This window comes from Calonectris borealis, chromosome 2 (assembly GCF_964195595.1).
Source record: "Calonectris borealis chromosome 2, bCalBor7.hap1.2, whole genome shotgun sequence".
NCBI classification, from domain to species: domain Eukaryota; kingdom Metazoa; phylum Chordata; class Aves; order Procellariiformes; family Procellariidae; genus Calonectris; species Calonectris borealis.
The window spans coordinates 118,097,072-118,122,122 of NC_134313.1; the positions used below are offsets into that span (position 1 = coordinate 118,097,072).

Consider the following 25,051-nt stretch of genomic DNA (forward strand, 5'->3'; position numbering starts at 1 on the left):
TGGCACAGGTGTAAAAGATAGCAACTAATGCATGTATTTTGCTTTTGGACTTCCCCCTGCAGGTGTCCCCTGGCTGAACTGACAGGCGAAATGTCAGTCAATGGGGAAGCTGCTGAAATGTTGGAATCCATCAGTGCTTGCAATGCACGTCCGTTGAAGTGCTTCTCCACGGACTGCTCTTTCCCAGCATGCAAGACAGCATCACATCGGGTTATTTGGTGATGGGGGTGTGGGAATGAATATATGTGGGGCGTTAGCTCACATCATAAAACCAGTCCACAAATTCACCCCATGCTTTTGAACAGGGGGAGCTGCCAAGCGGCATTGCCGGTGGCTGGGCGGCGTGGCAGGGTTCACTTGCATGGCTCGGTCGTGCCGAGGTGGAAGAGTGTGCGCAGCTGGGAGCATGGAGGAAGGCAGCGGTGCCCTAGACAACAGCTTTCTCCAAACTGCTCTCACCATGGCACAGAGCTGGTACCATGCACCACAAAAACATCACTGAGGAACGTGATTCCTCCTTCTCCCAGCCGCCACCCAGACCTGTGCCCCTGGGCAAGGCAGGGATGGTGGGAGTGGAGCTGGCTGCTTGGAGGGCAAGTTTCCCTCATAGCAGCAGGTAGCAAGAAACTTCTGGACCCATTGCTAAGTATACGGGATGGAGAGCAGCCGCTGCTGCCGCCAGGCAGACCTGGGAACAATCAGCTCTGCTGTTGCTGTCCCTCTCCATCTTGCCTGCTTCCTGCAATTTAGCCCAGCCTAATTCTTGCTCCAAAGAGTCAAGATTGAAAAGTATGGGAAACAGGAGTGATCTTTGTTTTCGGGACCTGCCCACCACCCCGTGTTGACTTAGCAGCTGGGGTTGACCATGGAGCGGCCGGCAGGAGAGCCCCGGCCAGGCTGTGCCCACCGGTGTGAGCCATTGCTGCTGCAGGCTGCGCACGGGATTTCAGCTTGCAGTTTTTCTCAGGGAGGTATGGGGGAGACTGGCTGCTGCTTTGCTTTGTATATGTGTTTGAAATCTGAAGCTAGCGTGTAGAAAAGCAATTGGCTTTGTTTGTAGCTGATTGCAGAACATGCTCTCTCCAAGTGTTTTGGAGAGTCAGAAAAAAGTACTTTGAAAGCAAACGCAGTGGCAACCAGGCAACCTTGCACTCGGTTAGTGAACCCAAGCAAGGACTTACAGCGGAGCAGCTGCTTCTCCTTCTCTTTCATTTATTTCTGACTGTAAACCTTCCCCTGCCACCTGTCCTTGGAGGCCAAGCAAGTGGGAGAAGACTTCTTCATAATATGTAGCTGCAGAGCATAAAGCAATCTAAATGTATAGCTTCAAAAAGAAAGCTTTGTTCCTCTGAGCATCCCTGGCCTCAGAAGCTGAGGCTGCAGGGCTGGGGCAAAGGCAGGGGCTGGGCTGGAGGGGGCCTCTCGAGTTTTCCCGGTGCTGCACCACTGCCCTGATCCTGCAAAAATCCCGCGCGTGTTTGAGCAGGCAGGTAGCCAGCCCATGCGGCAAGGGTCTGGTTTTGTGGTTTAAGACCTGTTTGGCCAGGGTACGGGTCAAGGAGTGAAAGAAAGCAGCAAAAGACCTTAGAGGAGTTGGAGAAGAGTGCAGGCAGCTGAAACGGGGACATCTGCTCTGGGGCTAAAGCCATCATCTCTTTCGAAAGAGAAATCCCCCAAGCCCGCATCCCTGCAGCACTCCGACCGGGTGCCTCAGGCAGCGGCGGGCGCTGGCGTCCCCCCTGTTCCCGCCCGTCTCCTGGGGCTGGGTTTTTACCTGGCTGGGGTGGAAGCCATCGACTGGTTCGATCAGCTGCCAGGGCTCACCTCCCATCTTGTGCCACTCCTCGGCTGCTGTGAACAACATAAGCAGAGGGGTTGTCACCGGTGAGCATGTAGGCGCCCGGCCGCAGATGTACCCCCCTCCTCCTCAAAGCACCGCCGGTATTTTTAAGCACACGACGGCTTTGCATGAAGATTATGGTAATTCATGTAAAGTTGTCAGAGCCAATATTGTGTACAATCCCCTCTCCTTGGGGCAGTATTTAAGCCTTTATTGTTAATTTTTTTTCCTCTGCAATATTTATGCAAGCAAGCGCTTTGAACGTAAATGATCGTAAACCAATTCACTTTCCCTCCCAACTAAGACAGATGCTGTAGCAAGTAAGGCTGTAAATTATTTAATACTGATTTAATACTTTTGCATTTCCCATTTTAGTTGCATCTTCAGCAACGCATAAAAATAAAGATAAAGAAAACAGTGCTTTTTAGAGAAAGAGATGGTAACATAATATTCGCATGGGCTGACGTCTGCAGGAATAGACTGTCATCTTCAGTTACTTCTGTTCTGAGCGGTCTTTTTCAACTCCAACGAAATAACCTTTTGAATTACATAAGCATGACATTCAATGCAAATGATACTGTGCTGTCAGCCCCAGAGCCATTAGAGAAGTAAAAAGCTTTCTTCAAAAGGGCCATGGAGTGATCAAACATGGGACTAGTGGATATGGCATTAACAGACTGTAAATTCAATAATTTCTTTTATAATGACAGATTAAGAATTCTTAATAGCATTATGCAGGCATCCTGTCAGGAAGAAAATGTTCTCCATTCAAGCACAACAGTTTTGATCTAGACTCACCGCGGCTGGACCCTGGCTATTGCGTCAAAAACTGATGTCTGCGTCCCCATACTAACTTTGAATTCACAGAAGGACAATATTCCCGTTTTGACTATAGAAACCTACTTAAGATGCTTTATTCAACACCCGAAGTAACCTGTTTTCAAGACGCAGGGCTTGGAACTTTGTTTCAAATTTGCAAAATATTGGGCGGAACGCATTTTCACTTAGGTTACACCACAGAACACATATAGATGCTCAGAGTAAGCTTGCCTAACCCCTTATATATGATGTTATACATTGAGTACGAGGCTGTGTGTTGTGTTTTACTTTGTAGAGGGACTACTGTTCCAGTGCCAGAAATAGCAGAGGATTAAGTAAGATAAGCAAGGTTTATATCAAGATAGGTGAGTTTAGACCATTATCTTTGACCTCCAAAAATCCTAGAGCAGTTGAACAAATCCCCACCCCCCACAGAGTATGTCCAGAATTTGTCGTAAAAGTGCCTATTGCCTTGGCTAGGCTAGACTAGAGCTTGCTCCCATCCGCACCAAGAAAAAGCCAAAACAAGCAACCCCTATCCCCCTATTTATTGCACCGCTTCTTAAAGGAACCATTAAGCTGTTCAGGCAAAGGCAAAATCTGAGCTTGAATGTCCATCTAAATCTAGAATCAATGCTAGTATACTCAAATTTTACTCCAAGAAAGCTGGGAGCTGCTATGTGTATATATGCCCAGGCCAGCCTGAAATCAATGTACTCATCACAGTGTGCAACCACTGCTAAATATTTGATGTCTGGAGAGTTTAGGGGAGGATTTGTGCTTGCTTCAGAAAGCGACCAGAAAAGTAGGTCAGCAGCCTTAGCTGGCTTTTGAGCACACTCACGAACTGACAGCTTTCCTGACGGGAAGCTCGAATCGTTGGCTCCAGGGCTGCAGGAAACATTGTCTTTCAGAGCTGATGTTTGTATGTGCATGTGTGATTTTGTTTATCTCATTTATTTAACACGATGTAATCAAGAACAGCAAATTATATTAAGATGTTTCTTTTCGTGAAAGCAAATAAATTACCTAAAGTTAGTCATTTAACTTATTAAAGTAATTTGCCTACCCAGCAGGTAGTTTATTCCAAATCCTAATGACTTGTTAAATAGTAAGTAGCTGAGGCAAAAGCCACAAAGAGACTTGGACATTCTGAAACTCTATGCTACAATATCGAACTTGACAGTGGAGCCCTCCTCTCTCAGATAAAGTTTTGGACAGAAAGACTCCCTCTCCCATCCTCCCTTCTTTACCTCCTCCTCCGTATGGTCTGCATGAGACCCAGAACCAGCTTCCTGAATTGGGTCATGTAGGATAAAATAAGTTAGTGAATTTTGATAGGATTTGGCTGCAGATGAGATTTTTGCAATAATCTTAGGTGCCTCGGCAGCTTCGTGCTTCCAAGGAAGATGGGGAGAGGTGTTAGAGATGTACACTTTGAAGTATTGCCAGGGTGCTTCTGTCCCTTCACGGCTCCGGTTTTAGCTGTCTGCTTGCTGAGATTTAAAATATAATCCCCAGGCAAAAATTTTCAAGAAAGACCAACAAGGAACTACCTCTCTATGTGAATATAAAAACAAGGAAATGCAGATCAGGGTTTTTTCCCAATTATTATTATGTAATGGATATATATATATTGTCAATTGCATATTATATTTTTGGAACGTAAAAAATCATGCTATCGGGGAGGACCCCGGTATTGCCAGGGCTGGAGCTCCTGCCCCGTTAATGGAGGCTGAGGGATGGGGATGGTCCACCCTGGGGAAGAGCCTACAGGGAGGTGACGAGGATGGGGCCAGTCTCTTCACAGCAGTGCACAATGGGAGGGGAAAAAACAACGGGCAGAAGTTGAAACATGGGAGATTCAGGCTGGATACAGGGAAAAAAGCTTTCCCATCACTATCTAACTACTTGAATATATCACCCACCTCAATTCCTAACCCCATGCTGACTCTTTTTTTAAAAAGAAAGAGTGAGTGTGTTTCTCCTTGTGACGGAGCTGGGCTGATGCTGGGTGACGCCTCAAGCTGGACCCACGCACATCTTGCAAGAGAAGCAGAGCTGAGGAGGGATCAAGGGTCAGGCATCTGTCTCCAGCCCCACAAGGACACTGTCCACTCATGCTCACGGTAACGAGGAAAAGTTTCTAGTTTTCTTTTTTTTTAAGTGTCAGTTGCAGAAGGCAGTGATTTAGGTAATGCGCTTACCTAATGTCACTTAAGATCACAGAAGGACGAGTTTTGTAAGCTCATCAAGTCAAAAGTTACAGTAGTGTGTAGGTGCTTAAGGAAGCATAGGAAAGAAGCCAGTTTCTCCTGGGAGAGGCGCATCTACTTTTGAAAACAGTGAGTTAAAAGAGGGTGGCTGGGTTATTCAGGCAGGAAAACTGGCTGAGAAAAGTTCTCCATCCTGAGGCACTGTTCATCCCAGCGGATGCAATGTGAAGCCCGGTGATGTAGTACACTACAGCTCATGAAGACCACCTTCACCATTGCAGATATGCCCTCTCCAGCCTAGATGACCCCCTATAAAAGCAATGATGAAAAATAAAACCAAATCTTATGGACTGAGATAGGTTTGAGATTTCTTTTTTTCTGCATCAGCCTGAGAAGCTGCAGTGGACAAGCAGGAGGCATTTTTAGCAGAGGCTCATCTGCTCTCCTTGCCTCGCTACCAACACCTCCTGCCACCCAAGTGCAAATGGCCACTGTGCTGTGCACTGGGATGGTGGGTGCCGGCAGCAGGGAGGTTGTGGCCCCCAGGCTGGTGATGGGGTCTCATCTCGGCAGAGGTCCACAGTTACCCCAACCAGGGAAGCTGGGAGATGGCATTAAGGATGCCCCCTTGGCCCCAGCCCTGCCGGCAGGGTCACCTAGGCTGGCTGGCTATGCTGCCCTTCTCCCAGTACAGAGCTAAAATATGAGGAGCATATTAGCAGCCCAGCACTTCACTAAATGCTTCATGAGAAAGACAGGAAAAAAGCAACTTACTTTGTCTCAGTGGGAAATCCATGTAGAAAATATCAAAGTTGGCAAATTTCTCAGATCTCGCTATTTCTTTCAGGACATTGGAAAGTTGTAAAGCTCTCTGCAAAAATCAAGCGATTTAATGACGATTCATTGCTACTCACGCTGCTTTGCATGGATTCAGCTTTTGTCACCAATGCGCGGACAGGAATTTGAAAGCTAATGTTGCCCTTTAGCTGGGGGAAGGAGGTGAAACGGGGTTCTTTATCATAACATAGACTTGCGTGAGCACCGCCAGCCTTTGGGCTACCCAGCTCACCATGCAATACGTCACTGCAGGTTGCACTGAGGCCTCAGCTGATGTCACAAGCTTAATATAGCATATGGTTATTTTACTGGAGACCTCTTTTAGTAGTGTCTCTATGCCTCTATAAATATTCTGAATTTCTCGGTTTCAGAGGCCTTTTGATGAGTGGCAGCCCAGTCATTTTCATTCCTCTTAAAGAAAACTGAAATTTTTCTACAGGAAAAATGTTCTCCTTTCCCATTATCCTTCCTGCTACTGTGTTGTGGGTGCAACACTTATCTATCCAGACCAAATTCTGCCCTTACTTGCAGCAGAGTAAATTACCTCCATTGAGCCTCTACGTAACTGATATATCCAGTGTGATTTCTACAGCCGTAACAGAGATCAGGATCTCCTAAATATTTAAATTGTGCAGTTTGGATAATAACATAGACAATTAGTTTCAGACAGGGGCTCAGAAAGAAGATTAATTCATACCCTGCAGACATATGAATTGTTCATGGACAGAAGTTACGTGTACTGTATGTTCTGTATTGTTGGTATGGATATATAAGCTGCAATCCTGCAAAGATTTAGGAATGTGCTTAAGTGCCTTTTCTGAAGTCAAGCGGGACAGGACATAAAATGAAACACATATGTAAGTCTTGGTGAAATTAAAGCCATATTTTTTGTTTAGTGAATGCAAACATTAATACAACTATACACAGAGATGACACCTTTGATAATATTTGGCTACTGGCTCTTTTACATGGCTGCAGGGGGGTGCTGGGATTAAAAATCAGCTTGTACCATAAGGGAATAAGCGGCTGATATTATGTGACATTCACTTCTGCAGCCAGATTTTTAGGGTGAGTTCTAAGACATCTCTTTTCTGTCTGTTCCCATTCCTGCACTGAGCCTCGATGCTCCTTTGTCACACCAGCTGGCGATTAAGTCCACAGAAATGTGTCTGAGGAAGATTAGCACAAATCCCAAATGAAGACAGGGTAAGGCTCTTGCTCTCGGGGCCTCCTCCCACTGCCAGCGAAATCTATGCAGCTGGCTTTTCATACTCACAGCTACTTGATTCACAAGCCTTTTCTTTCTTATCAGGTACATTTTCTCCTTACAGAACATGAACCTGAACAGTTTTATCTCAGGGAGATCGCATCCCTTGAGAATAAATTTGGGCAGCCGAGAGGTTGGAAAGGGATTACATTTACGAATCCCTTAACTTAACCATGCTGCCTCCCAGAGCCTGAGAGGCTTTTGAAAGGATGGGTACGGATGTTCCCGCATCTTCTCCCCGCCTTTGGAAAGAAAAAGCGTGCTGACGTCTTGCCTTTGAGATATTAGGCTTATATCCTCAGACACAGGGACAAACTGGCAGAGCGTCTGTGCAAAAGGGCGGTCCCACTGCAGGCTCGTCAAGACTTACCTCCGAGGTCAAATTCCTGAGGGTCTCGTTGGGGGTCAGCCAGCCGCTGCAGGGGCTCACCTGGGCAGGCACAGGGAGCCGGGCTTTAGCAGCGGGCCGAGAGGAAAGGGGGGCTCATAAGCTGCAGCCAGAGACCTTACCTGGAGGCAGTCGAGGAAAGAATAAAGTTGACTGTACGTGACGTCCCTGTTCAGCTGCCCTGCAAAGCACAGAGAGGGAAACTTCATGTGCCTGATGGCCAAATGTAACTTCATTTTGCAGGTCTGTGCGTTCCCATGCATTAGACCCCTCGGTGGGGAGAGCACCCTGGGAGCCCCAACCCCCCCCCAGGTTACCGTCCCACCACCAGAGCCGGGGTGCAACAGAGGTGGCACCGATGCATCCTTCCCGCTCAGGCGCCTGTGTCCCCAAGCATGCAGAGCCGCTTTCCCTTCTCCTGCATCCCTCTCCGGCCTTTCACGGGTGATTTGTCTCACAGGCGGGGTTAGTCATCACAGCCTGTGCCAATCTCCCAGGTGCGTGACTGATGTTATGATCCATTAACGTGTCTCTCACCCTCCAAACAAACGCAGGGGTTGCAAAGATGAAGGGAAGATTGGAGGTGACTGTATATACTCTGAGCTTAGCATTTACCTCGGAGAGGTTAGCCTTGAAAGGGAGGAACAATTTTGCTATCACGGAGGGGAGTGAATATGCTTGCATGGGTGAGCAAATTCAAGCACCAAGTCAAACACCCAGCTGATATAGTCCCTAAAATTCACTGCGCTACGCAATAGCCTGGCTTGCTGAGAAAATTACCCATTTGCGCAACCTTTTTGCTTCTTTGGTAGGTACAACCAAGATGGAAATTAAATGGCCACTCAGTTCTCTGAGTTCATAGCGCACTGATCATCCCACCAGGCTTTGTTATTTTTGCAGTGCTGAAATATGAAATTTTTGTTGTTGTTTCGGGAACTGCAAAGTATGATCTCTCCCAAGTGAAACGGGATCCTCAGGTTGCTTTGCAGCGGCTCCCTGGTATAGATGTGATTCCTGCCTATCTCACAGTTCCCCTCACCCAGCAGCAGCATCAGCTGCCCGAGGAGAAAAAGATGGGGAACTCAAAGATCTAGTGTCACTCCTGGATATTGGGGACATCCCAGACCCATGTAGCCTGAAAGCATCAGGCCCTGGGATGCGCTGTCAGGGGGACCAGGGATTCGGCAGAAAGCCAGACCGACATCTGGTCACGCCTGACTGGCAGCCAAGTGGGGAAACCTGCTCTCAACCCATCAGAGGGTCTGCCAGAAGTGATCTCTTGCTACAAAACGTGTTGCTTAGGATTAATTGGGTCCCTCGAAGGCAAATCAGCCCCTCTGAAAAATTTTCAACTGGTCCTATAGCTAATCACTCCTGATTTGGCTTGTGCCAAAAAATGCTACGTGTTGTCTCTGATAATTACATATCCAGTAGAGGAACAGTTCCTGTGATAAACATGTACTCAAGGGAAGAAATGTATTTACGTGACTATAAAATAATTACCACAGGCTCGCCCTGCCATGAAAGGCACAAGATTTTTCTTTTATTTTGCTTTTTCCTGCTTTCACTTGATAGTAGTATAGTGCTTATTAGAGAAAAACCTAACAAGGTATCAGGAATAGAAATGGAGACCTCAGACTTCCTGAGAAGACGCAAGTACTTTTGAGGGATAAAATAACCCGCAGCAGATAATGCAGAAGCTGTGGGGCCACTGGCAGTGATTGGGAACCTTGGGGAAACCACGGCACAGAGTCTGCTGAAAGCTCTAGTACCCAGTGTTGCCAAAATCATCTGAAGATGTAATCTACCATTTTAATGATGTGATTTAGCTTCTCTCTCTCTTTCCTGATGAGAGCTAACGTGACAACAACTTTCCACTTGTTTGGATGCAAGAGAGCTTCCTTTACCCAAATACAAAGAAGAACATGCTTTTGGTCTAACATTTGACAGCAGAATGGCCATGATGGTTCCTTGTACACACATTTGACTGGAGAACAAGAGACTTACTTTAGCTGTTTTATATTTCTTTGCTATCTGCATAAAATATTTCACCTTCTTTATCCACTGCAGGGTGGTATGAATTTCTAGAGAAGGGGTTCTGCAACCAGCTTCCAAGCTTCCCCACCCCACAACCTCTCACATCCCCAGGGAAATGTTTCCACACTGACCCCAGAGGCATGGCCATCGGACTAACCAAGGACGTCATGCGTCATTGCGCGTGAATGCAGCCCACTGTGATGACGTTCCTCCTTGCTGCTTGGCACAGGATGAAGCCAAGGAGCAAGTGGTCTGTTGCTGGTCAGACGTACGGTTTCGTGCACGCTCTGAGATGACAGGTTCCCAAAGGCAGCCTCCAAATCTCTGAAAACACTGCCCCAAAGCACCTTACGGCAACTACACTCTGAGGGAACGCCCCAAAACATGCCTGCACATGGTGTGAGGTTTCAATCATCACTCCTGCAGGTAGGGTAGGAGGTGGCAGGCACCCAGCGCTTGTGGAAAATTTATTTCTCTAATATCTAATCCGTCTTTCGCAAGCCCCTGACTTAATCTTCTGTCCTGGCCCACATCCAGTTTTACCAAGACATCCACCAGTCAGTGAGTGGAGGTGTTCACCAAATGTCCAGCTCCACCTGTAACAACAACCAGGATGAAGTGCAGGCAGGCCAGCCACAATTTTGGGCCAAGGCTGGAGTAGAACAGCTTGTTTCCACGTCCATAGCATGTATTGAGCCTGGTTTGGAGCTGAGAGTGTCCGGCTTGGGAGGGGACCAGGCAGGTTAGGGGTCTGCACACTAGGTGCCCTGTCCTGCACTGGGGACGGTAAGCTGGCTTTCCTACTTTTACTGCACAGCCAACATCTGTCTTGTATTTCTCAGACCTCCTCCACTCTGTCAGGTTTGCTTGAAATTGTCAATATATTCATAAATTATTCAGGGAGAGAAGGCGACACAGGGAGAGAAGGCAGATAACCGGGAGGACCCCACAACATCTCACATTTACCTAGAGGATGGTATCTGTCATGCAGGTTATCCCAGAGAAAGCGGCCATCTACCAAGCCTGTTAAAATCACATGGCTGCCGTTTGGAAGACGAGTGTCCAGGTATCGTAGAGCTTGCACCACGTTGGAGAGCATTTCTTTGGGTGTAGTCATGTAAGTCAGCGTGTCACGGTTCCTGCAGAAGAAGAGGATGCCAACAGGACATTGTGTCAGGTAATACTGTGCCCCCAAAAAGGCACCTGAAACAGTGGTATCTTCTTCTTTGTTGTTCTTCCATATTGTTAGCTAAATAAAACTTTATAAAAATGATGCTATGTGTTTTAGTCTCTCATTGTTATTGCCAAAATCAGAAGTGATACACAAGATTCCTCCCTTGGTGTAACCCTTCTCCCTGCTAAAAACAGACAGATGTATCCCTTTTTTATAGAGTGGCCTCCTGTTGTGGGTTAACCCTGATTAAGCATCACACAGCCTCTTGCTCGCTTCCCCCCCACCCACAGTGAGATGGGGGAAGAGGAAAGGAAGAGTAAAAGCAGGAAAACTTGGGGGTCAAGATAAAAAAAAAAAAAAGTTATTTTTCAATAAGCAAAGGAGAAGTAGAAGAAAGCAAGCAAAAGAAGTGATGCAAAGGCAATCACTCATCACCTCCCATGGGCAGACCGATGCCCAGCCAGTTCCTGAGCAAAAGATGGCTAACCCCCCACTAAAATCCCCTCCTCTCCCTTTTTATTGCTGAGCATGACGTTACATGCCATGGACTATCCTTTCCGTCAGTTTGGGTCATCTGCTCGGTTGTGTCCCCTCCCAACCTCTTGTGCACCCCCCAATCTATTCACTGGTGGGGGCCAGAGTGAGAAACAGAGAAGGCCCCAACACTGTGCAAACACTGCTCAGCAACAGCTGAAAAAGTGTGTTATCAGCATTGTTTTGGTCAAAAATCTAAAACACATCACCATAAGAGTTGCTATGAAGAAAATTAACTCTATCCTAGGCAGGCCCGGCACACCACCATAAAGAAAAAAGCCTTAGCTCTCCTGCTGGTTTTATTGCATAGTTTGCAAATGAGTTAGTCTTCATTTACAGGGCAGAGATGCGAATCAGAGCCATGAAACAGACTATGACCACGTTGGTTTCCTGCGGTGTTAAAAATCCATGTAAAACTACTCTGGTAATCCTGGCGCCTCGTTCTTTGGAGCTGTTGCAGAGCATCTTAAGCCACTTGATACAAACCCAGGAACTTGCCTAGCTGTATTCCTTAAAAGTCCGTGCTGCTTTTGGTGACTGCAAAGACACTGTCCTTGGCGTGCTTATGAAACTCCAGCCTGTGACTGACATTAGATAGATCTAATGTCTACCTCAAGTTTCAGCAGGAAAAGGATCCATTGCCCTAAGGGGATGTAGGGTGCTGCTGCACCTGGTTAAGAGCCTCCGTGGTTCAGCTCTGAACACGGGGAAATGGTGCTGCTCCACATGCACAGCTTCAAGGGGCTGGATGCCCTACAGACAGGTGAAAGGAGGGCTTCTTTCCCCATGGGTTGCTGCATGTAGCTTACATTCAACATGCTCTTTGATTATGCCAGGTAGAGATATCTAAGGTAGCTTTGTCTCTCATGCGTCATACGCCTCTTACTACAGCTCTGCAGGAGGGCAGGAGAGTAGCGAGGGGTCTGGACAAACATGGGAGACTGAAGGGAGGAGGAGGAGACTGGAGAGAGGAGGTATTTAGGATAAAATAGTCCTCAGAAATGTTCATTAGGTTATGAGAGCTGTGTCAGTGTCCCACATGGACTGAATGCCCCTGTTTTGTGGCTCACTGGCAGGCCTGAACCTCTTCAAGCCAAAGTCCCAGGCTCAGGTTTATCCTTCCCCTCTTGCATTTAGCTAGCTGTAAATGCCGCAGGGGCGGAGGGAAATAAAATCCTGAAGTTGAAATAATTTTCAACTTATATAAGAAAAACAAACAAGCAAAACCACCCCAGGCTGCCTAGAGAACAATGTTGTAGTTATTAAAACAACCACTTTATTACAGAAAAAGCGTTTTACCCGCTCTCCCCCCCGAGAGCTATTGCCATGCCCTCATGGTGCACGTGTCCCTAACGAGGGCTATGAGCAAGTGGGTGAACGCTGCCCCGAGGAGGCTGTCCCACCCTGGCAAGAGAGGGTCCATGTGTCTCTGGCACAGGGGAGACCCCAGCTCTGCGGGGCCCTGCTCCGGCAACACCTGGGAGGCAGAGCAGGGCCAGCTCTGGGGAAAAGCCTCCTGTTGTCCCGAGATGTCCCATTGCCCTCTCTCAGAGCAAAGAGTCAATGGGATGGAAAGAAGGACACCATTGCGTGCTTCCATAAACCGCAGGCAGCTCCAGGGTGGCCTTGGGCCCCCTTAGGGCACACGGAGCAGAGCATGTAAATCCATGTTGCCTTTTTTGAGTTGGGAAAGACAATAAAGACAGGCATTTGCAACATAAGCTTTTAAAAGAGCCCCCAGAAATAGCAGCGAGGGCACCATAGCCAGGATTTGGAGCACATCAACGTGTGTGGCCGTGCATGGCATGGACCATGCACTTTAGAAATCAGGCTCTCGTGACAGTTTTGGTCCTGCCTTGGTGGTGCAGCTCAGCTGGAACAAGACTTTCAGAGACAAAGCCTCAACACCCGCTGAGGAGCTGATCTTGTTGCTCAAGAAGAAAGAAAGGGGATGTCCTTCCAAGTAGTGCATAAGGTTGCACTAACGTCCATCCTTATTGTTTTAGCAGTTCCCACATTTTCTCCTTGTGGGCTTATAAGGAAGCGATCAGCTTAGCAGCCAGAAGGCTCCACCCAGGTCCTTTCCCTGGGAAAGTCCTTTAATCTCTTTCATGGCTTCCCGGGGGTAAAAGAAGGGCAAACTTGATGCTTGCAGTGCCGAGTGAGCTGCTGGGGAATCAGGCAGGATTTCTCATCAGTGAACACCGTAGAAGCAGAAGCTTTCAAAAGCGTTGTTGTTCTGTCTTGAGGCATTAGAAATGTTTGTGCTCGGGGCGGGGGAGTGCTGAGTCCCGTGTGGGAGAACTGTGTTCCCTAGCAAGGTTTTGGGATTCTTCAGTGGGCTGCGTTTTGCACACAAAATAATAATTAGACGAGTTCCCTAGGTCCAGAAAATTATCTTAATGCAGTATGTGCTGCTGAAGCATTTGAGACTTTCTGGTTAGGGAGAACTGAAAAACAGGATTAAGATTCAGTCTTATCCTTGTGATAGCCACCCAAGCAAGGTACTTTTGAGATAAGACTGTGGTTTTGCCTTTAAAATATTTCATTTCGCCTACAGGTGTTGCAGCACTTGATTTCAAAATACTGCTCTGATGTAAGGCCTCTACCGCAAGTAAACATGTCAGTGTGAGCCGAAATTAATATGACATTCATAACTCCACTTTCTCTTGTCATTCTCCGCTGAAGTCATGCAGATATTTCAGTGCATTTCTTCACATTTCCTTTCTGTGCCAGGCTATGAAATTAAAACCGACCAAGAAGCAAGCCATCGTGTAGGCACGTTTGTTTTGGGCTCTGCCATAAGGACTTCAAGGTGCCTGGGTGAGTACCGGGGATTGTTGTGGTACCCTCACACGGTCCTCCTGGGAGGCAGCAGCCAGTGATAGCCTCTGCCCAGCTGGGACCTCTGGAAGCTGATGCTGGCCACGGTTCATTGTTCATAACGTCAGCGAGCGGACGTTAATGTTAGGATTCTTGCTGCATTGGATTGGGGTATTTTAGGGAGCACTCCCTGCCCCCCTACAATACACAAATACACAGTAATATCCTTGGATGTGCACACAGCTCCTGGATGTCCTAACACCACGGGTACCCTAGCTGTGCACACATATAACACAGAGGGACCAGACAGCCTCGTGCAATCTGTGTGAAGCTTTTCCAGCTCTCCTTTGCCACAGAGACCTCCTTCAGTCCCTTATAACAGGGTCTGGTATAGTCCAAACACAACTCTCCACCCTCCTTCTGCATGGGGTTCATGGGCCTGGCCTGCCACATTCTGCAGGGCAGTGATTGCCCCCTCCCTGTGACCCCAACCCAAATAAATATCCTCCCAGCCAAGGTTTCAGCCATCCGTCTGCTTTCCAGCCACATGCTGGGTTATGTGCCCAGGATTTGGGCCACTGGCATACGGGGCTAGCTGGTGAGCGAGCACACCACATGCACACACTCACACGTGCCACACGCACGTACACGCAGAGCTGGATCCACAGTGCAGGAGTTCAGCTCCGGCTCGCTGCAGAGGGGTGGTACGCCCAGGACACCAGGGCTAGAGGTGTTGCACGCTCACCTATTTTTAGAGCTGGAGGGGTGCAGCAGTGCTTTGATGACAGTAGCCTTACAATAAGGGAGCGTTTTGCTCTTGCTGGAGCCGGTGCAGCTTTGTACAAGTTCCCTTGCCGGTGGCTGCCTGCTCACCCTGTTTTGCTGCTGTCACCTTTCTGTTTGTTGCAGATGCCATAACTGCAAAGCTGGGAAAGGGAAGTTGGAGAAATGGCGCCTTGCTCCAAACGCAACTAACACGTGCAATAATTGTACAGCATTTGAGACTGCTGGTGCTCATTATTTTCTTCTCTGAATTTTTTTTGTTCCAGGTCTGTGTGTCCCACATTGTGTCCCGCATTTACACCTCAGTGGGCTGAGAGATACCATTGCCATCTGTCTTTATTTTTCTAACCCCCCTGTTTGGACACCACAGTGTGGAGACTACTGGGGATGTGTAACATAGGCTGCCAATTTCATTATCTTTCTCCTCTACAAACATCCATATTACTCATTGCCCCGCTCTTCGCATGGGATGAAATACTGGCATTTTAACAATGCTTTGGCTAAGAGCTGTGTCTCCGGTGTGCTCAGCACACTGCTCTCATTTGAAGGTAAAACACAGGATAAGGCCAGAAAGGCTCTATTACTGCAGTTTAAAGATGTCCTTGAATAGGTTTTTATTTGTCAAGCCCTAGGTTTGAAGTCAAGCCCATCAGATGCTCCGCATACTCCGTAACCTCTGTGGGTACATCAGAGCCAGGGCAGCTACACACAGTGACCGGATGCTGAAAAAATCTCTCTCCGCTGTACATCCCACTCGATGGAAACAGCATGGAAACAGCATGTTGCTACAGAAGCTGCAGCATCTTTCCTTGCTGGAGTCAACAGGGATCACTACAGCCTGATAGCCTCTTTTGATGCTGCAAATGTTTTGGAAGAAAACAGACAGCAGAGAGAATTTGAGCAGACAAAAGTATCTCTGCCAGGTAATGGGTGCTGGGATAAAAAGACAGCAGAGTTTCAGGTAATAAATACTGTTTTGGAACGTATAAATGGGCCAGGCAAGGCCAAAATCGTTTAAATTTGTGGAAAGCTTCTTTTTACTTCAGGCAAGAATAAAAAGCAGCGCTAGAGACAGGGGAAGTGAAAGGAATAACCTGCAGAATGCAGAATAAAACAAAGGAAAAAGAAGTGTTTTTAGCAAAGCCAGTGAAACAGCAGAATTGAAATATGTACAGAACAGAGCCGGGGCCAAGCCTGGGAGAAGACATCTCGAAAGTCTCTGCGGGAGGAGCCATGGCCTTCAGCAAAGGCGTTTTTTTTTTTGGGGGGGGTGGGGGGGGCGCCTCATCGTCCTGCGGGTGGCTGTAATGATACCTCCATAAGCTTCCCAATAAACAGATGCCCAATACAGTCTTGTCAGCAAGTAGCAGGAGGTCTGTGACTGCTTTTCCCACTCAGTCGAAGGGTGGTGGTGTTATTTTTGAGGATTTGTGTGTCCTTCCCCTAACAGGAGGGTGGTGCTGAGGGCAGATTTGGCAGTTCTGGGCAGGGATGCAGAGAGAGCACGAGCAGCAGAGGAAGATGCCAAGGGTGAAGGTTTCATGGGACACATGGGCAGCACATATTTCTGTGTGCTGCCCGCATGTGGTCAGGGACATGGTGGTGCCAGGGAAGGACCTAAAAGGTGGCCTCTGTGGTCCCACTTTTACCCGGCTGAGGGCTCCCAGGTATTGCAGAGGCAGGGAAAGCCCTGCCTGGCATTTGGACGTCCCCATCTGGAGCACCACACCTGACGTGCAAAGTTTCAACCCAAGCACTTGCTGTTAAGTGAAGTTTTAGGATACCAAACCCAGGATATTTTAATGGCAAAGTCTGACAGCCTGCATAATAGCTCCAGCTTCATTATACAACCTGTGGGTGAGACTTTTCAAAAGCTTCGGAAGGGGACTTAGCTGAGCGTGCGTCATTTATTAAAATGAGTGGTTTGAAAGTCTCTGCATAAGTCAGATTTATTTCTTCCGCTTAAAAGAAAACCTGAAGATTAATCATGGTGAAAATAATGTTACACTAACAACAGCACTTGGACCACCTGCAAAGCCAAGACTGCGGTATAGATGTGCTGTACATTGGCCTGGATGCAAGGTGTTTTCTACCTTCCTTTTCTACCGGGAGGAAGGGAAGCATCCAACTAGTGACCTCTTGGCATCCCTGCGAGCATTGCTAATGGATAATGCCAGAACTATTAGTTTTGAAAGCTTCAGTTCATTCTCCTGCTGAGCTTATGACACAAGTAAAGCCAGAAAGACAAAACACCTCGTCAGGAGAGCACAGCGAAGACTGCAGGCAGTGTGCAGCACAGGCAGGGTGAAAATAGACCTCAACAGGGGACTACGTTGTCATTCTTCAGAAAAGGTAAACCAGTCACGCTCTACCTCCTGACAGGAGGTGACACACCGGGCAAGATGGATACACATGCTTTTAAACTCTTTTTTTTTCCCCTCTTGTTGTTGTTACACTTCATTTCATCTGCTAAGTTAGAAATATTCTACTTCAGACATGCCATTGGTCACTTTATCGCCGGCTTGTAAAAGAAAGAAAGAAAGACAAACAAGCTCCGAATGAGGACGGGTAAGTGGCTATGACAAATACAGGTAAGGCAACAACCAGTATTTTCGGCAGAAAAATAAGAATGAAGCACAGACCTATAACAAAGAAAAATGCCATCACAGGGAAGCGCAAAGCAATGAGACATAAATGTCCAAGCAGCCAGCAGTACTTTAAAGAAGTTATGACTATACTATAAAGGTTAATTTGGTTTACACCTTACCCATTGCAGACATCATTCCCAATTGTAGCGTAGATAACTATGGCTGGATTGTCCAACAGCTGGTTTCTGGCCAAGCTAAAAGATAAATACACAGCTATATTAATGGGTAAATACGTTCTCAGTATCTGAATCACACACCATGCTTGTATGAGATCATATTTGGAATTAGCTTGTTTAGATTTGGCCCATGCTCAGATGACTATGCTTCTATGTTTGGGAGAGGGGTTTTTTGGTTTTTTTTTTTCCTTATATTTTTATATTTTAGTAAAGTTTCTTAAATATAGTTTTTTTCACTTCTCCCTTTTGTCCCTCGTGGACTTGCCTTTTTCACTGTTTTTCCTGCTGGCTTTCTATCTTCTTCATATTATTCAGAAGCCAAATCAAGTCATTTCAGCTGGGGGCAAAGACATAAATCAAGATGGGAAGTTTTTGATCAGAGATGGGAGAAGAAGACTACGTTTGGCTGACGACTAAGTTTATGTGTAGGACTGGGCTCAAGATCAAATCAGGATGCAGTTTGAAGTTCAGTGCTAGAGGGCAAGGATTCATTACTACTTTTTCTGGAGGAGAGAACAATAAATCCCTTAGCATGTGAATTATATCAGCATCAAGCAAACAAAATCAAGCCTCGCAGCCCACCTAAATTCATCTGAAAAGGAGAGTTGCTGCCTCTCACTATCCAGTAGCTACTCAATCATATCCATATGGAGATAACACAGTGGACCTGCTCGTGTCTATCTACATTGCTACAAATCAGGAGTAATGCAGTTAGGGGGACACAAAGCACAGATTGAGGGAAAAGAGTAGTCTCTTCCCTAAAATCACTGGAAATACTCCGTTGGCTGAACTGGGCCAAGATCAAGGCCCTGGAGATGGTGACATCCACGCTTTAAAACAGTTTTTCTTCTGTTGATGAATGTTTTTACCAGAGAAGAAACAGCCAGCACTTCAGAGCACAGTGGCCAAGGGAAGTTGTGCTTTTTAGGACACTTGTGGATAACACATTCCTTCCAGTACTTTGCTTGTTTCTTTCGAAGAAGTAGGACTCCAGCAACACTCTGTACCCCCAGTCAGCATTCGAATCCCATTAAACACTCACCTTTTTATTAAATAGAGAAGGTTTCCTGAAGAACCACCTGATCACACATAGTGAGAATAAGAGAAATAGTACAACATCGTTATAGTGACAAAAAAAATGAAGTGCAAAGCCCAACTTCATTGCATATTTCCAACAATCTAGAAGCATTAAAAATAAAAATGGAACAAGAAGTCATCTCTGTAATCTTTTTGGATGCCAGCATTAGGAAGTAAAGCTATATCCAGGGACCTGCTGCCTCTTACCTGAGTCCCACACTTCAGACTGTAGAAAACCAAATACTTTTAAGTGCTGGGTTGTTTGGATCTGGCTTTTAATCCCAATCTGGCAGCTTCTTCCCATCTGTTGAACATAGTAGTCTCTTGTAAACCAGCCAGCCTGACTTGTCAACAGTTGATCTACTTTTAACTTTCCCTATAAATTGCAAAGGGAACTGTTCTCACTCTTCTGAGAGAGTAAGCGTCTCACAGCTATACCACATTGGGACTGATTCAGATCCTAAACATAGGCACCAAGTGCCATTTTTGACATCCCAGAGTATCCAAGACACCTGCAGCAGGGCTGGCAGATACAACACAGGATGCCTGAGAGATATTGTGCACTTCTGGAGAGGCAGCTGGAAGTAGGAAAGATACTGTAAAGCATCTTAAATAGCACTAGACACAGTGTTTGGGGTGTCTGCATTGCTCTCCCCACGAGTGGCAGACTTACGAAAAATAGTATTAGTCCAGCTGCACCCTTCCTGAGAAGCTCTGCATTTCAACAGCAATTCACCCAAATGGTTAGAAGCAAATCTTTCCTCCTCCAGGAAAAGAGCTAGCTACACCTAAACATCTGTGAGCGTCTATAATCTTTCATTTATGTCTTCAATGAGAAAAGCATTCCCAATTAGGAAAGCTTTTATGCATAAAACTTACTAGCATGTCTTTAAAGGCTATGCATATACATCCCAACTATCCACAGCGCACAAATCAAACCCCATCACCTGCAGTGCAAGAGTGATAGCAAACGAGGAGCCAAAAAAGGCTTTATGCTTTGTTCAAGATTAGACTAGGACTGTGATTGCAAGAAGCTCACCTCACAGCAACGTACAGAAACATAAACTTCAGAGAAGCAGGCCCTATAGGTTGTACTTGCTTTTATTTTGCAGCATTTTCACTCTCTCCTCTTTTCTCTCTCCTTCTCCTCTTGTATTACACTCCCTCTATTCTTCACTCAGCTCTTCCCTGGTCTCTCTCTTCTCCTCTTTTCTGCATTGTGCCTCTGAAGCTTGCTTTAAGGAGCAAATTCTGTCCTCCCTGCAGCTCTTGGGGGGAAACTTCTGGACGGAACATCATTAAATCCCTGCCGGATTGGTATAAGGGAAAGATCTAAGAGATAAACCCCTGAGGTAGCAATAATACACTTTGCATTTTAATAGTGGTGCTTTTGTTATTATCACTCAGTGATGCCAACCGCACATATCAAGGAATCCTTTATGTTTTAAATAATCCAGTTCTTCCAAGCTAAAAATGAATATATCTGTCTGCTGCTTCTCTCCTGAGGGTTGCTGGTCCATTGAAAATCCAGCCCTTCTGTTGAGAAGCTCTTTTCAGCAGAATAAGAGCCCCACAAAACCCTTAGAAAATACGGCTTGGAACATAACTACCGCCAGTTGATTTTTTTTCTGTTTAATAACCCTTCTTTCAGCTAGAGTTCAACACCCTTCTGTTAAGCCATTCTGCCGCATGGCCCCCTGGACTGAGGCTGCAGTTCCAGCACAAATAAACTATTGGGATCTCTATAAATTAAAAACGTATTTACAAAAAAGTAAGAAGCTGTTCTTGGGTATGTATTACCTCCACAAGCGTAGGTAGCTATAAGCAGCTCCGTGGAAAGCATTAGTACAGTTACAAATCAAGTAAAAACATCAAAAAAATGAAGGAGTTTTTTAGAGAACTGTTTTCATGGGTAAATTGAGTCTTCAAGGAAGTTTTTGTGATACAGGATGCAATCTGTGATGAAAACAGTCAAGAGAGAAAAAGAGATGAGGCAGAACAGTTACCCTTACACTGTTGAATGTCCTGGCAGCTATTCCTAGATCTCTTCCGCCCCGCTCTCTGTTGCTTTCCAAACATTTTCAGACCAATGGGGTTTTTCAGTTTTGGTTGAGGAGTCAGGGTTGGGTTTGCTTCCGCTTGTCAGCAATCCCAAATTTCATAAACTTTGGAATACTTGAGCTGCACTTCTTGATTTTCTTGCTCTTAGACCTTGTGTGGCTGACAAGGAGCAGCACTAGAGTGCACTGAAAGAGCCTGGGTCTAGATAGCACCAGAAGGGCTGTGTGGACAAGAATGGCTTATCGACTTCTAATCTTTTACTCCCTTATGCTGTAAAAGCAATTGGAAATTTAATTATTTGGTGCAAATTAAAAGTCTCTGGTTTTCCCCAAATGAACTCCAGGTGGACTAGAATTTCCAAGACAAATGAAGAAAAAAAAAAAAAATTGTTATTTTTTCACTGGTTTTGAAGCCCATGTGAGATATCTGGTGCTTGATGGCTCAGTGAGCCACAGCATGTGTTGACAAGGCCTCATTTTCTGGTCAAAGGCAAGAATCCCAAAGAGGCAGATCAGACTACAAATGGCAAAGGAATATACAGTACCTGTGTTTTGAAATAGCATACGTTATCCAAGTTTCTCATGCAAAACATGGATGACAATTGCAAGATTGTTCTGTAATTATTTAGAAATTCTGAGGGTATTCACTTTCTCTGTGTTTACCTAATGATTTTTTGCAATATTTTAGCAACTGATTTTACTATCAGGATGCTTCTATCAAAACAAGGGATCTTCGACAAATGCTGGAGAACGTTTAGAAGAACTTTCTAACTCCACACCTAAGCATTCATGCCTGGCCCTCACACCTGAGGATCCCACTCACCCAGTCAAAAAACAGAAATAGCACGTAGCCTACAAACTTGTGTGAAGCTGCTGGAAGGCAAGACACCAAAACCATATTGAAAAAAATGAACCAATAAAAATTGTCTGTAGAAAACTGTTCAGCAAGCCACTTCGATGGAAAACATTGATTAGGACTGTGAGCTGCTTGTTGTGCAACCACAAGCTGAAAGCAGTAACGGTGGCATAGAACAGATTTGTTATGAATTATTAACCTATATCTCATATACCAAGCATCTTGTGGGAGGCACAGTGAGCAAAGCTGGTCACCCAAGATGAACATCAGCAATTCTGACGTAAATATATTCATGAGTCATGGGTAACATATATGGAGAACTGAGGGGCACCCTCCCTGGCTCTGCGTGAGCACCCTACCCCGCAGCCAGCTGCAGAGGAGGCAAGGGTCCACCATCTCCAGGGGATAATGGGGTTTTTTAAGAAAGGGAAGGCAGAAATCCCGCTAGCACGGAGGTTGAGGAAGACTTCCTCCCGGGTGAAGATGCATGTACCGAGAAGGGCAATGGGGGAAAGTCCCTCCATGCTGAGCTCTGACACAGCACTGGTGCTTCTGTAAGGGGGCTGGAGACGAGCATTGCTCTCGGTCCCTGGCTTGGCTTGCCATCCCTGGGCTCTGGCTCTCGGCAGCACGCCTCCCCCATCAGAACCGCACCTCTCGTGTCTCGTCCTCTCATTGCATATATGTGGGGCTGTGAAGCATCATTTTCAGAGGAAGGTCAAGTTGTCCCAGGTGGGGCTAGGTCAGGTTGGTGGCCAGCTTTTTGCTTTACTGACACTGAGAGTGGCCATTAAAATCCTCCCATTTGGGGAAACTATTACGCCAAATGAGGCAATAAAAGCGAAGCTTTACAATGTGGTGTCAGTGCGATGATTAAGAGAAGATACCAAGGGAAGATGTCCTGGGATTTTTCTATCACTTGTAATTTTTCCCTTTTTTAAATTCCCTTCTCAATTTTCTTCAGAGTCTTTTGCCCTGACACAGGCTCACCTCCTTTTATATCCTGCAGGTGTCTGCAGTGTAAGTAGAAAGGAGATATATGAAGTGGAGAGAAAAAGGAAGAACGCACACAGTGAGAGATTTCTTTTTCTTAAAGTCTGTGAGGGAATTGGGAAAAAAGACGAGCAGAAAGTACAACCCCCATTAATGTAAAGAGAGCAGAACAAGGTAGTGGAGTATCGGGTGCTGAGACAAACTGGACACCCTAGATATGAGACTGGTGACTGTTTTGTGCCCACTCTGCCTGCCGGTGTGGCAGCCCTGTGAGTCCCCTGCGCTACTGTGGGGTGCAGCGTAGGGCCCTCCTGGCATCCCCCGCAGGACTGCAGAGCAGCGGGGTGCAGGCAAGCGGGGACCACAAGCAGGCAAGCCACGGCTTCTGGAGGAGATGGAGGGCAGACCTTTTAGCTCCATCACTACTAGTGACATCCCTCTAAATCCCCTCTTTTCGCCATGGCTAAAAAAAACCCCCACAGAGTTACAATGGGGTACACTGGTTTTTAGCCCGGCGGAAATTCTTAGTCAGTGTGTGGATAAAAGTGATCAAGCCACACACCTCCCTACTCAGAGCCAGAAGAAAAGATGCTGAGTTAAATAAGTGCTGTTTTCTATATTTCCGTAAGAAACACATGCAATTAGGAAGGAGTTTCTCTTTGTTTCTGAAAGATGTTCATTAATGCAGTATCAAGTGTCAGACTAGTAAGGTTAAAAAAAAAAAATGAAAAAACTTAACATACCATTTTGCGAAATGTTCTGTAAGTCTCTGTGATTACAGCGATTTCTCCTGCGTAAACGTAGATATAGAGAGTCTGTCCAGCCTCTGAAACAAATTGAGAAAATGCAAGCTGTTAAACTCATATGATACTAATGAAAACACAGCTGATATTAAAAATGAAGTATGTTCTCATCTCTGAATAACTCTGTGCCCCAGTTATGTATATACTTCTCTTTCACCATCTCTCTTTTTTGTGGTCATAAATCTTTTTCGTCTTGAACAGGGTGGCCTAAAATGGAAGCCAAGATATCCTCTCAGAAACTATAAATTGATGGAGAGTTTCTCTGAAACTGTTCCATCCAGGATGCTTTTATCCCAGTCTTTCAGATAAGATGTTTAAAGACCTTTTTGTTATACATCATTTACCAAAACAATCCTGTTGATTGCTCACTAATTGACTTTTCAATTGGTTGTAATGGAACAGTAAATAAAAGAGAAGAAATATTGGCAGGGCATTCATTTCCCAATGCCATAAATCTTGGACGGATTGATCTGAAAACAGGTTATACTTGATTGTGATTAGTTCTCTCCTTTACTTTGCACTGTTGAGAAAAATGAAAATGCAAATGAAAAGGATAACAGCCCAAAGGGAAGGTGACGAGAAGACCATACTCCAAGCCATGAGTACATGGTCACCTCTATCGGGGCTGCTGATGTTGTGTTTGAATTTAGATGCCAAAGGAATCAGATAACTTAAATGCCATGGCTTAAGAACAGCAAACTTGGACAAATGCAGAGAAACAGAAAACAATGATAAGTTTTGAAAGCAGCAATAAAACGTAACTACCTACATAGAAATGCGTAACATCAACCAGTCACCATGCAATGGACTACGCAAGAAACGCCTGAGCTCTTTGGCTTTCAGCATAGCAGGTGGGCGGACGAGGAGAAGCAAACAGACCTTCTCGGTCAGAGGATATTAGTTAAAAAGTGGTGTCCCTGTTCACCCATCACGGGGTGGGAAAGATGGGCATGGACCGCATCAGTTTGTGTCTCTATTTCTGCAGGCCTGGAGTAAACAGCAGCCTCCCACTGCACATTGCCAACCAGTCTCCACCACACTTAGTCACTGTGGTGTGGGATTTTGAACTACTTCTCTTAAAAATGCCTTGAAGTCCCAAACAGTCCTTCTTTTTTATCTTCCAGACGTGGAAGAGATTAAAAAAGAGACTGAGAACTGAACACTGAACCAAGCTCTGATCACTTGTGAACTTCAGATTCTTTGGAGCCCAGTTAAATACTGTGTATCGAGTAGCTGGTCATTGTAATAGATTTTTAAAGGTCAGTTTTGCTGCTGACTCTGAAAGAGGAGGCTGCATAGATCTTCTCTGTTGGCTTATCAGGTAGTATACCACCTTAAAGCATACATTGTGTGAATGTAGCTGAGGCTGGGAGCCTGGTTTTTGCACAGGGAATAAAAAAGAAGCAAAAAGTACAAGTGTATGGTGCAACAGATATTTTTCCTGGAAAAGAATATATTCTGCCAACTTGTAAATTCTTTTGGTAGGGAGCCTCTTTAGGCTTGACTTATGCTTGGTTTGGCATTTCACTGTATTCATGACCTATCTTAGACATAAAATAAAAATTATCTGAAACTCAGGCCAGACCAGGCACTATTGATGATTATATCCCTTCAGTTCTGGCAGAGTCACGGGCCTTTTAATGCTGGCCAGAAAGATGATTAACAAAATTAGGAATATTTTTTTTTCACGGTTAAAACTGCAGGCATTTCAAGGTGTTTT

At 45.8% G+C, this 25,051-nt stretch overlaps 1 protein-coding gene across 1 annotated transcript in view; it reads right to left on the minus strand.

The window, feature by feature from the left end:
- Nucleotides 1–25,051, minus strand: part of AOAH (acyloxyacyl hydrolase) — an 83,228-nt gene that overhangs the window by 5,397 nt on the left and 52,780 nt on the right. The window contains exons 14-21 of the mRNA XM_075143088.1: nucleotides 23,272–23,354; nucleotides 18,585–18,621; nucleotides 17,486–17,560; nucleotides 10,371–10,543; nucleotides 7,490–7,548; nucleotides 7,350–7,409; nucleotides 5,650–5,746; nucleotides 1,775–1,851 (exon numbers count right to left, since the gene is read on the minus strand). Of these exons, the coding sequence (XP_074999189.1) occupies nucleotides 1,775–1,851; nucleotides 5,650–5,746; nucleotides 7,350–7,409; nucleotides 7,490–7,548; nucleotides 10,371–10,543; nucleotides 17,486–17,560; nucleotides 18,585–18,621; nucleotides 23,272–23,354 (661 nt within the window). The remainder of the gene's footprint in view (nucleotides 1–1,774; nucleotides 1,852–5,649; nucleotides 5,747–7,349; nucleotides 7,410–7,489; nucleotides 7,549–10,370; nucleotides 10,544–17,485; nucleotides 17,561–18,584; nucleotides 18,622–23,271; nucleotides 23,355–25,051) is intronic.